The 12,381-nt window shown below is 44.9% G+C and overlaps 1 protein-coding gene across 1 annotated transcript in view; it reads right to left on the bottom strand.

Annotated features, from left to right (window-relative positions):
• Positions 1 to 1,940: 1,940 nt before the first annotated feature.
• TRPM1 (transient receptor potential cation channel subfamily M member 1) overlaps positions 1,941 to 12,381 on the bottom strand; it is a gene marked incomplete at its 5' end in the record, with an annotated part of 381,597 nt that continues 371,156 nt past the window's right edge. The window contains 2 exons of the mRNA XM_085646142.1: positions 1,941 to 3,533; positions 6,787 to 6,919. Of these exons, the coding sequence (XP_085502268.1) occupies positions 2,255 to 3,533; positions 6,787 to 6,919 (1,412 nt within the window). The remainder of the gene's footprint in view (positions 3,534 to 6,786; positions 6,920 to 12,381) is intronic.

Below are 12,381 nucleotides of genomic sequence, written 5' to 3' on the forward strand. Positions count from 1 at the left end.
ATACATGACAAGTCAGAATCAGGTAGCGTGATAGCCCGTCGGGGATACTCTTTAGCCACCTGATATTTGGGGACATAGTGGAGTAGTTTTACTTTAAGAATTGTAGTTGTACTTGTAATGTGGAAGTATTGTCATGTGATAGTATTGTAGTGAGATGGTGCTTTCCTGGAAGTGTTCTGATTGTAGTGTTGTAGTACTTTAGTGCTATAGCGTTCGAGTGGCAATGGGGAAGTTATAGTGTCGCTACACAATTTTAGAATTGTAGTGGTGCCGTTGCTATGCATTTCTGGAGTTGTTCATTTGTGCACGTGTGCAAATACAGAGTTATGGTTTTGCTTTATACAAGCAGTTGTGCAGTTGTAATGTTGCATTAGATATCCAGCTGTAGATTTGTTCATTTGCAGAGTTGTGGAGCTACATAGTTGTAATTTTGTAGAAATGCAGGAGGGCACTTGTTGAGTATTAGTGTAGATAAGTTGTGCTAGATTGATATGTAGATATGGGCTGTTACAAATTTATATAGCCGAAGTGTTGGTGCTTGCTGCAGACAGATGAAATTGTAGGGGCAGCAGAACCTGGAGGAGCGAGAGAAGGCCTCCTTTAGATTGTTGCAGGGGGGCATAAATATGCTGCACAGGTTAATGAATATTCCGACCCTGGATTTCTGCTGTAATTTCAAGTCCCTTTCGGAGGTTTGCTCAGTTGTTACTTTCAGCAAAATGCTGCCATAGGGGAAGTGAGGTGAAAATGTCATTAGCAATGTCACTGCATGTTCCTCGTTTTTGCATGCTAATGTTATGAGTATTTGTAAAGCACACTTTCACTTGTGAAGGTATCTTTCGGCTGAGAAGGTGTGTGCCTAGCCCTTCCTATGGTAGGTTAGTTAATTTAAAAAAACTTGCGGAATTCAAGAAAAGAGGAGGGGGCTAATAAAAATATAGAGGTAATTCTGAATAGTTTTGCTATTACTTCCACTGGGTATTTGCTAACAACTCTGAATGAGGCCCCAAGTATTTTCAACAGATGACAACTGCCCCTTCTCTTTTTAATCCCATAGCAGATACACAGAGATTCACAGAACAAGCACATGTCAACAGCGCTCTGCTTTCCTCTGCATTGCCTTTGAACAGTCAATGGCTTATATGCACACTATTGCCATTGTTTGTGCAGCATGGCTAGCGCAAATCAGGAAAAAACATTTTGCGTATGCATGGGTTCACAAATCAAATCTGTACTAAATTATCAGGCGGGCAATGCCAGAGATTGTGGCAGGCACAGGTTACCAATGAATCCCACTCACGGAGGGATTTGCTAACATTTTTAGTTTAGCTGACACCTCTCATTCCACTGCGGCAGGATGGTCAGTGGACTACAAGGTTAAATTCCTACCTCGAAGTGAATGAATGAAATTGATTTTTTTCATCTCATCTAATATTTAAGTATAGTTTTTAAGTAATGACATGGGTTGTGGTTGTTTTACTCAAACGTAAGAAGGAGACTAAAACTAATTTCTGTATATCTATCTAACACATAGAAGCAGCTTTCCGTAAAGGAGGACATGTAAGATGGAAGCTACACAGCAGGTCTATGCAAAAGGCACCAATAGTCATGATGTCCAAACCTACTACAATGTCCTTTTGTAATGACAACAAGTTGTATTTGATTCAATGCATTCATGGTCTACAGGTATCACCTACGTCTTACTACCCTTTTGCTTCTGAGAAGAATGTAACACTACATGAAGCGGAATTCAAATATTTAAATATTAAGGCTAGAGCCCCATTCAGCAGCTTCTAACTGGTCGCTCTACTTGAAACCTCTCCATGCGCCATCTCATTGTACAGTGTTCTTTTTGGGGAAGCTGTGGTCTTATACACTGCATGCTAATGTTCACGATGGGTGCCTTCAACCATAGCATTTAGCTTCTTATAAGCCAGTGCTGGACCAAAGCTGCAATGTGAACCTATCACCTCCCACTTTCAAATGTACCTTTCTTTTTTGATAGAGACTTTCCCTGCTTCTACTGGCAATCAGAAACAATATTTTTGTTTTCTTCTGCTTGAGATACTTGTTATCATAACCTTTTTCTTAATTTGAAATGTTGACACTTTTGTAGCGTATATGAAGCTGAGTGATGTCCATTTTCTAACGTCCATTTGGTTGTGGAGCAAATCTGTGAAGCTGTAGATCTGTGTAGAAAATATAATTTTGTATTCCAACTCAAAGAATACCAAAGATGGCAGCACTTTCTTTTCTAGCATTCGGTCTCCGTGGAGGCCTTCTCTTTTTTCTTGATTACCTCTGTTGCACTCCCGCACGCCACCACTATGTTCATTACACTGCTGGCATGCCCGGGTCTATCCAGTTTGTCCATAAGAGACTTGGCTTTCCGCGAATGGCCTTGTAGACTCTTTGACCTCACCGACGGAAATGCACAAGTCCTATCTGTTTGCAACAATAGCACATTTTCTGCTTCTACTCTGTCTGTAAAAGGTGTGCATGGGTAAGAGGCACTCACACCTACTTCGCCAATGTCACTCTCATCTTCTGTGTCCGTTAACAATGGCTTCTCCTCTGCTTGAATTGCAGCTTCAGAAGAAAAGCCTGGAAATTCTGGGCAGTGCTCATTAGCAATTGTTTCCTGCTTGCTGTACTTCCACTGCCTAGCCCATTCTTTCATTGCTGAGGGACACATCTGATCTAGGATGGCATAATCAGTTGTCCAGTTGTCCACGCCACCAACCAGTTTCCCTCCTTGGGAAAATATAAAGCTTCTGGATTTAGTCATGGTTGTTTGACATGTTGCCTCAGCGGGGTAATAACGCATTGCAACAGACTTTTCTAAAGGGTAAGAGACAGTGGCTTCCAACTTTGTTCTTTCCAGAGTCAGCTGAGGGTTCTGAAAGTCTGGTTTGTCAGCTTCTCTGGTCGACTGCCCATTCATAGTGATGTCTGATTGCTTTGCATTTTTGGTTGTCATCTCCTCGTTGTGTGGATTGCTAGCCCGGGGAGTGGCAATTTCCAAAGAGGAATTAGGCTTTAAAATGTGCTGGGAAATTCCTAATGTAGCTTTACTGTAATCATTTGTGGCTACAGCGCTGGCACTTGAAGCAAACCGAAGGCTACTCTGACGTGGGACCAGCTGGTTCATCTGCTCAGAACCATCCTTCTCAGACTTCATTCCAAAAGAATAGGCTTTTCGACGTAATTCTAATGCAGGAGACGTGGAGCCAGTGCTGTCATCACATGCTACCTCATCTCCCTCTACGTGGTACTTGTAGACGCTGTATCCTTCAGAACTGTTCACACTGCTTTGTCGTAGAAGGTATGCTGTATCGCAGTCCGATAAAGCCCTTGCCCGTGCATGCAAAAGTTCAGATTTGTCAATGCCCACCAGCTTCTCCAGAGCGTTCACCATGCGACCTGAGAGCTCCTCCAGTTGACAGAGGCGAAGGTCTACCGTTTGGAGAGAAGCTTTCATAAAATGTTCCCTCTCGTTTACCTCTTCTAGCCTCATGGACATATTTTCCACTCTGTAAAACAAGAAATGATGCAGTTTTTTTTAGCAATTGTTCAACTCATGATAAAAGGCATGAAGACACTTAGGTGGTATTTGAATAAAAAATGACACATACTATTTACAAATGATACTTTCTCGAAATTTAATGCCTGAGAAAAGTCACTTCAAAGAGAAATGTTGACTGTACAGCAAAAGTAAAACAAAATATACTCACTGGTACATTAGTATATAGTTAATTTAGAATTCTAGACAGTCCTAATCTGAATTACAACATTCTTTTGTTCATTTGAAAATATCCCAGCTGTCCAGCTATTACCTGTCCTGCGACACTTTTATAAAAACATATGTTTTTAGATCAACCAGATAGCATGTCAGAAATCTGCCTGTATGCAGCAGGAGAGACTTGATATATCAGAAATGGGTAAAAGATGCTGAAACCTCCCCTTTTGTCTTTACCAGCACTGTCACATATTTGGGCACTGGTTATGGCTTCAGAAGAATGCATCTCAATGTACTTCAGAGAATAAATACACTTGCAGACAAAAACTATTTAATTTTAACGAAATATCCACTCTTTAGTGGTCTGACCACCATTCTTGGCAAAGCATTTGGCATTAAAGACTATGGTCAGTGCCCACCTTCATGCAAAGTTATCTAGCTGGTCACTGCCAGAGGTCACTGCCTCTTGTATGGACCGGAAAGGTGCTACATAGTGGACATGAGAGTTTAGGTTTAGTTAATACGGGAGCACAATTGGACTCTTTTTTAACTTTCTTCAGACATTTCAGTGAAATGGCCATGTAATGTGACCAGTTCAGGAAAGAGAGCAAAGCACAGTACTAGATCTTCCTGTGAAGGCCACCTTTAGCTTTTGTATCGGGCTGTGTCTACGTGTGTTCCAAATGCACCCTGCCCCCCTTCAAGAAGAGGGGATAGAGAGGTAGTCCAGCAAGAGTGAGAGGGTCCCTGGACTACTATCACCAAACAGTGATATCTGTAGCTAAGTTCATTGAAAAAGTGGTTTCGTGTAGAAAGATTCTTGTGGGAGGTGGGCAAGATTTGGGGGAGCTAGGGGAATGAAGGACAGGGGGAATTAAAAGGGGTATAGCAGGAATGTTTCATGTATTAATAATTATTACAAATTATGGATAGGATTAATTACCGATAATTTCATTATATTTTATTACAAATTGTTACATTCTTTTTTTTAATTTAAAAAGGTTATTAAGATATGGTAAAATAAAATAAAAAATTGGATTTTAACATTCAAAATATGTATATTTTCAACTGTTATAAATAATGTAATTTAATGTTATTTCTTGTGAAGTTTTAATTTAGACCCCTACCTCCATTATTTTCTATAGAGGGTGCTTCTGTACCTGTATGCAGCAATGTTTGGTGCTGGACTTACTCCAGCTCTCCGCTGGAGTACATTTACAACTGTTTATGACACTGGTTGTCTGTAGTAATTTTAGAAGTGCAGTTTGTGAATGGGAATGGACTTACTTTTTTGTGAGTGGGTGTATGTCTCTCTGTAAGCCTCTTCCTAACCCTCCTTTAACCTGCTGCATACTCCTCTTTTATTCCTCCTCCACATTTAGTAGTAATTATTACCTATCTATTTTCCAGCCTCGCCTCCCGTCCCTACCACATTTACTACTAAAACATATACTTATGTGTGCAGAGCCTCTGCAGTTGAGGTGGCGATCTCTGCACAGAAAAAGATAGGAGGGGGGAGATGGAACCTACGCACATAGGCTTATAGACAGGATTTTGTAGTACAATAGTAATTCTATCTTAGTATTACTAATATACTGGAAAATGCAGTTTATGAATAGGCCCAGAGTGCTTTGGCTGTAGTATCTTAACTAAGGTGAAAGCTACGTGGGTGGAGGCTGGTAGGGAGGATGACCATGGGTAGGGTGAGGTGTGTGTAATACTGGGTCCCAAGTAGGAGGCTTTGGCTGAGAAACCATTCAGGTAATACAGGATGACAAGGAGGCACAGAGCTGCAGAGGGGGTAGACGGACGGGTAAAATGGATACTTCCAGGAGGACAACATACAGAAGGGGAACTGGGTCAGGACAGGAGTAAGGAGGAGTTTCACAGGGTCACTAGGGCTGAGTAGTGTTCCCCCTACTGGTGGTAGGAGGAGGTGGAGGCAAGCCTTCTATTTATTGTTGGGGAGGCAGTGATCTAGATTTTGGTGCCAGTGGGTTTGAAAAGAGTGAATGGGGAGTAGTACTAAATCAGCATTCTTCAAGAGATATTGGTTAGATGATCAAATGTCATTTCTGTAGGAGGCTGATGGTTGTGGGTGGCCAGTCAGAAAATGGCTGACTGTTGGGTCCTAATACCAGTATCCTGAGGGGCCAGGCAAATAACAGTGGGGTATCCATAGTACCTAGTGAATAGACTAAGCGCTCTCATTGGAAGACTGCCTTAGTTTGAGGGTGGTTTGACAAACAGTGCAGGAAACACGTAGTGTGGTGAGGTGAGACCTAAGGTGCTAAGGGTCTAATTCAGGATACAATGCTGTAGTCTTTCTGTATGTGCCTAATCAAACCGTAGGTGCCATGATTTCCCGTCCATTATGTCCTATAATTGGAGTCTTTACCTGGCTGGTAGCTGTGGCTTCAATAACCTCATCCTAGAAAGCTGGCCATCTAGTTGAGACTACTGCACATGGTGCAGCAATATTTCACCAATATTTTGGGGTGAACAGTTTGAATGATGTTGCAAGTGCTGGGTTCGTCAAATGAGAAAGATGGCTATCTGTGGGTATCGTTGATGTGGGTGGATGTGGATGACTACATTATGTGTAGCACTTCTCTCAGATATTGTTCAGGAGCCTAGATCTCCTCCCTGGGTGCCATTTTGGCCAATAAATGGCATTTTGCTCTTACTGAAACCTGCAAAGTGCTGTTCACATTCTGTTGCTTCCTTTAATTGACATTACTTTCTTTCGAACTAAGAAAGTTTCTGTGACAAGTGACTGCCAGCCATTGAGACAAGGACCTAGGGGCACATTTACTAAGAAGTCAGAAAGCAGCAACCAATTTGCTTTGCGGCGTTGCATGATATGTTTCAAGATATGGCACTCTTGATGCATTACTTTAGAGCTATTTTTCAGCACATTTTCGGTGCCTTTGCACCAGGGCAAACAAAGCCTTGATAAATCTAGCCTAACTATAAAATAACTTCAAATAAATGTCACTTGATAGCAATCTACTTCACATGTGACTCAAACATGTTTTACTTAATACCTCTCAGAAGTAACTCGGATCCTTTCGTCATTTGATGACTGTTGTTCATCTTCCTTCTCCTGAAAATACTCCTCCACACACTGCTCTTCAAATTCATACAGTTTCTTCAGCTCCTCTTCATTTAGGAATAACTCTGTTTCGAAAGATAAAACGTGTCTTATTTAGGCTTAGGAATCCCATTACTATTTTTCTCGACACTTAAATATAGGCAGATTTCCCGTTTCAGTATCAACTGCCTTCTCAGATGCGAGGAGGGAATGTGTAGACAAGCCTTGGCAAACCCAATAGGACTTGCCTATCAAAGAGCTATTGGCTTTGCCAATATGTTTTAGCCATGTTGTACACCAGCTTGGAAGCTGTCCAGCATGGCTAAAAGTTAGTGGCGTAAAGGAGAGTGGCGTGGAGTGGAGTGTCATAAAGTAGAGTGTAGGGTGGGGTGTTACTGAGTGGCGTAGACAGGCGTGGAGTGGTGTAGAGTAGAGGTAGAGTCGAGTGAAGTGGCATGTCATTGAGAAGCGTAGAGTGGAGTGGCATAGTGTTGTGGAGGGAGTCGAGTGTCTTAGAGTGGAAGGGCATAGAGGGGAGTATATATATTGGCATAGAGTGCAGTGGGTTACAGTGCATTTGTTTTGAGTAAAGTGGTTTAGAGTGTATTGCTGTAGAGTGCAGCGGGGTAGAGTAGAGTGGCATAGAGTAGGGTGGTGCAGAGTAAGGTGGTGCAAATCAGAGTAAACTAGAGTGGCGCAGCATAAATTGCAGTGGCGTAGAGTGCAATAGCGTAGAGTGGAGTGGCGCAGTATAGAGTTGAGTGACATAGAGTGCAGTGGCATAGAGTGCAGTGGCATAGAGTACGTTGTTTCAGAATAGTGGAGTGAATTGGTGCAGGGTAAAGTGGAGTGTTGCAGGATAGAGTGTGGAGGTGTAGAGTAGAGTGCAAATGAGTGTAGTGGCACAGAGTAGCGTAGATAGCAGTGGCGTGGAGTGCAGTGGTGCAGAGTAGATTACAGTGGCAAAGAGTGTTGTGGCATAGAGTGCATTGAATTAGCGATGAGTGGTGCAGAGTAGAGTGCAGTGGCATAGAGTGCAGTGGTGCAGAGTAGCGTAGAGTATAGTTATGTAGAGTCATTGGCATAGAGTACATTGGTGTAGACTGCAGTGGCGCAGAGTGGAGTGTTGCACAGTAGAGTCCTGTAGAGAGCAATGGCATACAGTAAAGTAGAGTAGAATAGAGTGGTGTAGAGTGCAGTGAAGTAGAGCACAAAGGTGTAGAGTGGCAATAGTGTGCAGTGGTGTAGACTGTTGCAGAGTACAGTATAGTTGCGTAGAACGCAGTAGTGCAGAGTACTTGGCTTAGAGTACAGTGGTGTAGAGTGCAGTGGGTTTGAGTAAAGTAGTGTAGAGTACATTGGGCAGAGTGCAGTGGTTAAGAATAGAATGGCATAGAGCAAAGTCGTTTAGCATAGAATTGAGTGGCAAAGAATGCAGTGGTGTAGAGTAGATTGTTTTATAGTAGACTGAAGTGATGTAGAATGGAGTGCTGCAGGGCAGAGTGGAGTGCTGCAGGGTTGAGTGGAGGAACATCAGTTGATGGACAGAATGCAGAACAATGTCATACATTCACCCTAGTACAGAACAGAGATCTGGGCCTAAATCCATCGTTTTTTTTGCTCACCATACCATTCTAGTTTGAACCCAGCCATATGCAAAACAGTCTTGACCCTCTGCCTCATGGGAACAGTCAAGCCCGGACTGCCAAGTCAGGTCCTCCCTGGACTGGAAACAAGCATCCTAGGACCGGTTTCTGGGTTTCAACCCTCTTCAGCCAGGATAGCTTGATTCCAGTGGCATGAAGAGCACGGGACCCACGTCTGGGCATACCCCTTCCACTCGGGGCGACAAATGCAAAAACAACAGTTGGTGGACAGAATGCCGTTCAATGTCATACATTCACCCCAGTACAGAGATCTGGGCCTAAATGCATCGTTTCTTTGCTCACCATGCCATTCTAGTTTGAACCCAGCCATATGCAAATCAGTCTTGACCCTGTGCCTCATGGGAGCAGTCCAGCCTGAACTGCCAAGCCAGGTCCTCCCTGGACTGGAAACAAGCATCCTAGGACCGGTTTCGGGGTTTCACCCCTCTTCAGCCAGGATAGCTTGATTCCAGTGGCATGAAGTGCACGGGAACCACGTCTGGGCATACTCGTCCCACTCGGGGTGACAAATGCAAAAACAACAGTTGATGGACAGAATTTGGACAATGTCATACATTCACCCCAGTACAGCGATCTGGGCCTAAATCCATCTTTTTTTGCTCACCATGCCATTCTAGTTTGAACCCAGACATATGCAAATCAGTCTTGACCCTGTGCCTCATGGGATAGAGAGTGGCGTAGAGTACAGTGGTGCAGAGTAGAACAGAGTGGCAGAGAGTGCAGTGGTGTAGAGTACAATGGTATTGAATGCAGTGGCGTAGAGTGTTGCAGAGTAGAGTAGTGTTACGAGTGTAGTGGTGCAGAGTGGACTGGTGTAGAGGGCAGTGGCATAGAGTGCATTGTTTTTAAGTAAAGTGGTGCAGAGTGCAATAGCATAGAATGCCATGGTCAGAGTAGAGTGGAGTAGTGTAGAGTAGATTGGCAAAGAGCGGAGTGGTGCAGCATAGATTGAAGTGGCATAGAGTAGAGTGAAGTTGTGCACAGTGGAATGGTGCATGGTAGAGTGGAGTGGTGCAGTGTAGAGAGCAGTGGCATAGAAAACAGTGGCATAGAGTGCAGTGGTGTAGAGTAGGTTTGAGTGGCATAGTGTGGATGGCATAGAGTGCACTGGCATTGAGTGGAGCGATACAGAGAAGAGTACAGTGGCATAGAGTGCAGTGGCATAGAGTGCAGGGTTTCAGAGTAGAGTGGCATAAAGTGGATTGGCATAGAGTGGAGTGGTGTAGAGTGCAGTGGTGAATCGTGCAGTGCTGTATAGTGGTGAAGATGCATTGGTGCAGAGTAGTTGGCTTAGAGTACAGTGGCGTAGAGTGCATTGGTTTTGAGTAAAATGGTGTAGAGTACATTGCTTAGAATACAGTGGTTTAGGATAGAGTGGCATAGAGCGCAGTGGCATAGAGTGGCACAGCATGGAGTTGAGTGGCATATTGTGCAGTGATGCAGAGTTGATTGTTTTAAAGTAGAGTGAAGTGGTGTAGAATGGAGTGCTGCAGGGTACAACAGTGGAGTGCCGCAGGGTACAGTGGAGTGGCGTAGAGTACAGTGGTGCAGAGTAGAACAGAGTGGCATAGAGTGTAGTGGTGTAGAGTACAATGGTATTAAATGCAGTGACTTAGAGTGTTGCAGAGTAGAGTAGTTTGGCGTAGAGTGTAGTGGTGCAGAGTAGACTGACGTAGAAGGCAGTGCCATCGACTGCATTACTTTTGCGTAAAGTGGTGTTGAGTGTAGTAGTCAGAGTAGAGTGCAGTAGTGTAGAGTACAGTGGCGAAGAGTGGAGTGGTGCAGCGTAGATTGCGTGGCGTAGAATGGAGTGGTGCAGAGTAGATTGTTTCACAGTAGAGTGAAGTGGTGAACAGTGTAATGGTGCATGGTTGAGTGAAGTGTCACAGGGTAGAGTGCAGTGGTGTAGAGTGCAGTGGCGTAGAGTAGATTTGAGTGGCATAGTGCGGATGGCATAGAGTGCACTGGCGTAGAGTGGAGTGGTACAGAGTAGAATGCAGTGGCATAGAGTGTAGGGTTACAGAGTAGAGTGGCATAAAGTAAAATGGCGCATAGAGTGGAGTGGCGTAGAGGGGAGTGGGGTAGAGAGTGCTGGCATACAGTGCAGCGGTGAAGAGTGTAGTGGTGAAGAGTACAGCGGTGCAGAGTACAGTAGAGTGCATTGGCATAGAGTAGAGCGTCACAGACTGAAGCAGCGTAGAGTAGAATGTTCAGAGTACAGTGATGCAGTATGGAGTGATGTAGAGTGGTGTAGTGTGAGTGGTGCACCCTAATACGCAGACTCCACGACGCAGGGATCCAGGACAAGGCCCTCGACTGGATCCGCTCCTTCCTCTCTGGCAGAACACAGCGGGTCAGACTCCCCCCTTTCCTCTCAGACCCTACACCTACCACCTGCGGAGTCCCCCAGGGGTCCTCCCTCAGCCCTACGCTCTTCAACATCTACATGGCTCCGCTCGCCCCCATCGTCAGAACCTGCGGACTCAACATTATGTCATACGCAGACGACACCCAACTCATCCTCTCCCTATCCAACAAACCCAACACCGCCAGACACAACTTTCGAGAAGCCATGGAAGCCGTCGCCAAATGGATGAAAAACAGCTGCCTACAACTAAACACCAACAAAACGGAAGTACTCATCATGGGCCCAAACCCAGACGCCTGGAATGACACCTGGTGGCCCCCCGCCCACGGAAGCCTGCCTACCCCCACGGACCACGCACGCAACCTGGGATTCATCCTGGACTCAGAGCTCAAAATGGACCGCCAGATCAACTCCGTCTTGTCCTCCTGCTTCCACACCCTCCGCCTCCTACGTAAGACCTTCAAATGGATCCCCCTCAAACACAGAAAGACCGTCACTCACGCCCTGGTCACCAGCAGGCTCGACTACGGCAATGCACTCTATGCCGGAATAAACGAAAACCTCACCCGCAAGCTACAGAACATCCAAAACGCCGCCGCAAGACTGGTCCTCAACCTGCCAAGACACGGCCACACCTCCCAGCACCTGCGAACACTCCACTGGCTCCCCATCGAAGCTAGAGTCACCTTCAAGATGCTAACCCATGCTCACAAGGCCCTCCCCGACACCCGACCAGCATAACTGAACAGCTGACTCAAATTCCACGCACCCCAAAGGACCCTACGATCAGCCCAGCTCTCCTACGCTCTGGTCCCCTGCACCAGAAAGACCAGATCGGGAGGCCACTCATTCTACTTCCTCGCGGCCAGAGCCTGGAACGACCTTTCGCTCCACCTCAGACAGATAACATTGCTCCCCATCTTCGCATGAAACCTCAAAACCTGGCTCTTCGACATACCACCTCCTTGATGGACTGGAACCTGCGAACCCCCCCACACCCACCAGCGCCTTGAGACCCTTACGGGTGAGTAGTCGCGCTTAAGAAACACCTGATTTGATTTAGAGTGCAGTGACGTGGAGTGGTGCAGAGTAGAGTAGAGTGGGGTAAAGTGGAGTATGCATGGTGTGGGAGCACACTGCCCTTACAGACAGCACATCTTCAACTGAAATGACCATTACATTTGCACAGACATACAGCTTTACTGATACAAATATATATCACACAAAGTATAATGTGTGGAAATGTCATCACCTAGTGTATTGACTTGTTTTGGTGATAGTAAAATATTTGTTTCCATCATACTTCAGAATTACCCCCTGTAGCCAGCATGATTGCCACATATATCCTCTCACTTTGAAGTCAGAGAAAGAAAAGTAAACATCAAGCTACATTGAAGATGGAGGCTGTCATTTGACCTCTGTCTTTGAATACACAGTAAATGTGACGAGATAAGAACGAGATTTAAAGGCCTATTTACAGAAAGGGAGCACTCGGAACGGTACTGAACTAAGG

This window comes from Triturus cristatus, chromosome 3_1 (assembly GCF_964204655.1).
Source record: "Triturus cristatus chromosome 3_1, aTriCri1.1, whole genome shotgun sequence".
Taxonomy (NCBI): Eukaryota; Metazoa; Chordata; class Amphibia; order Caudata; family Salamandridae; genus Triturus; species Triturus cristatus.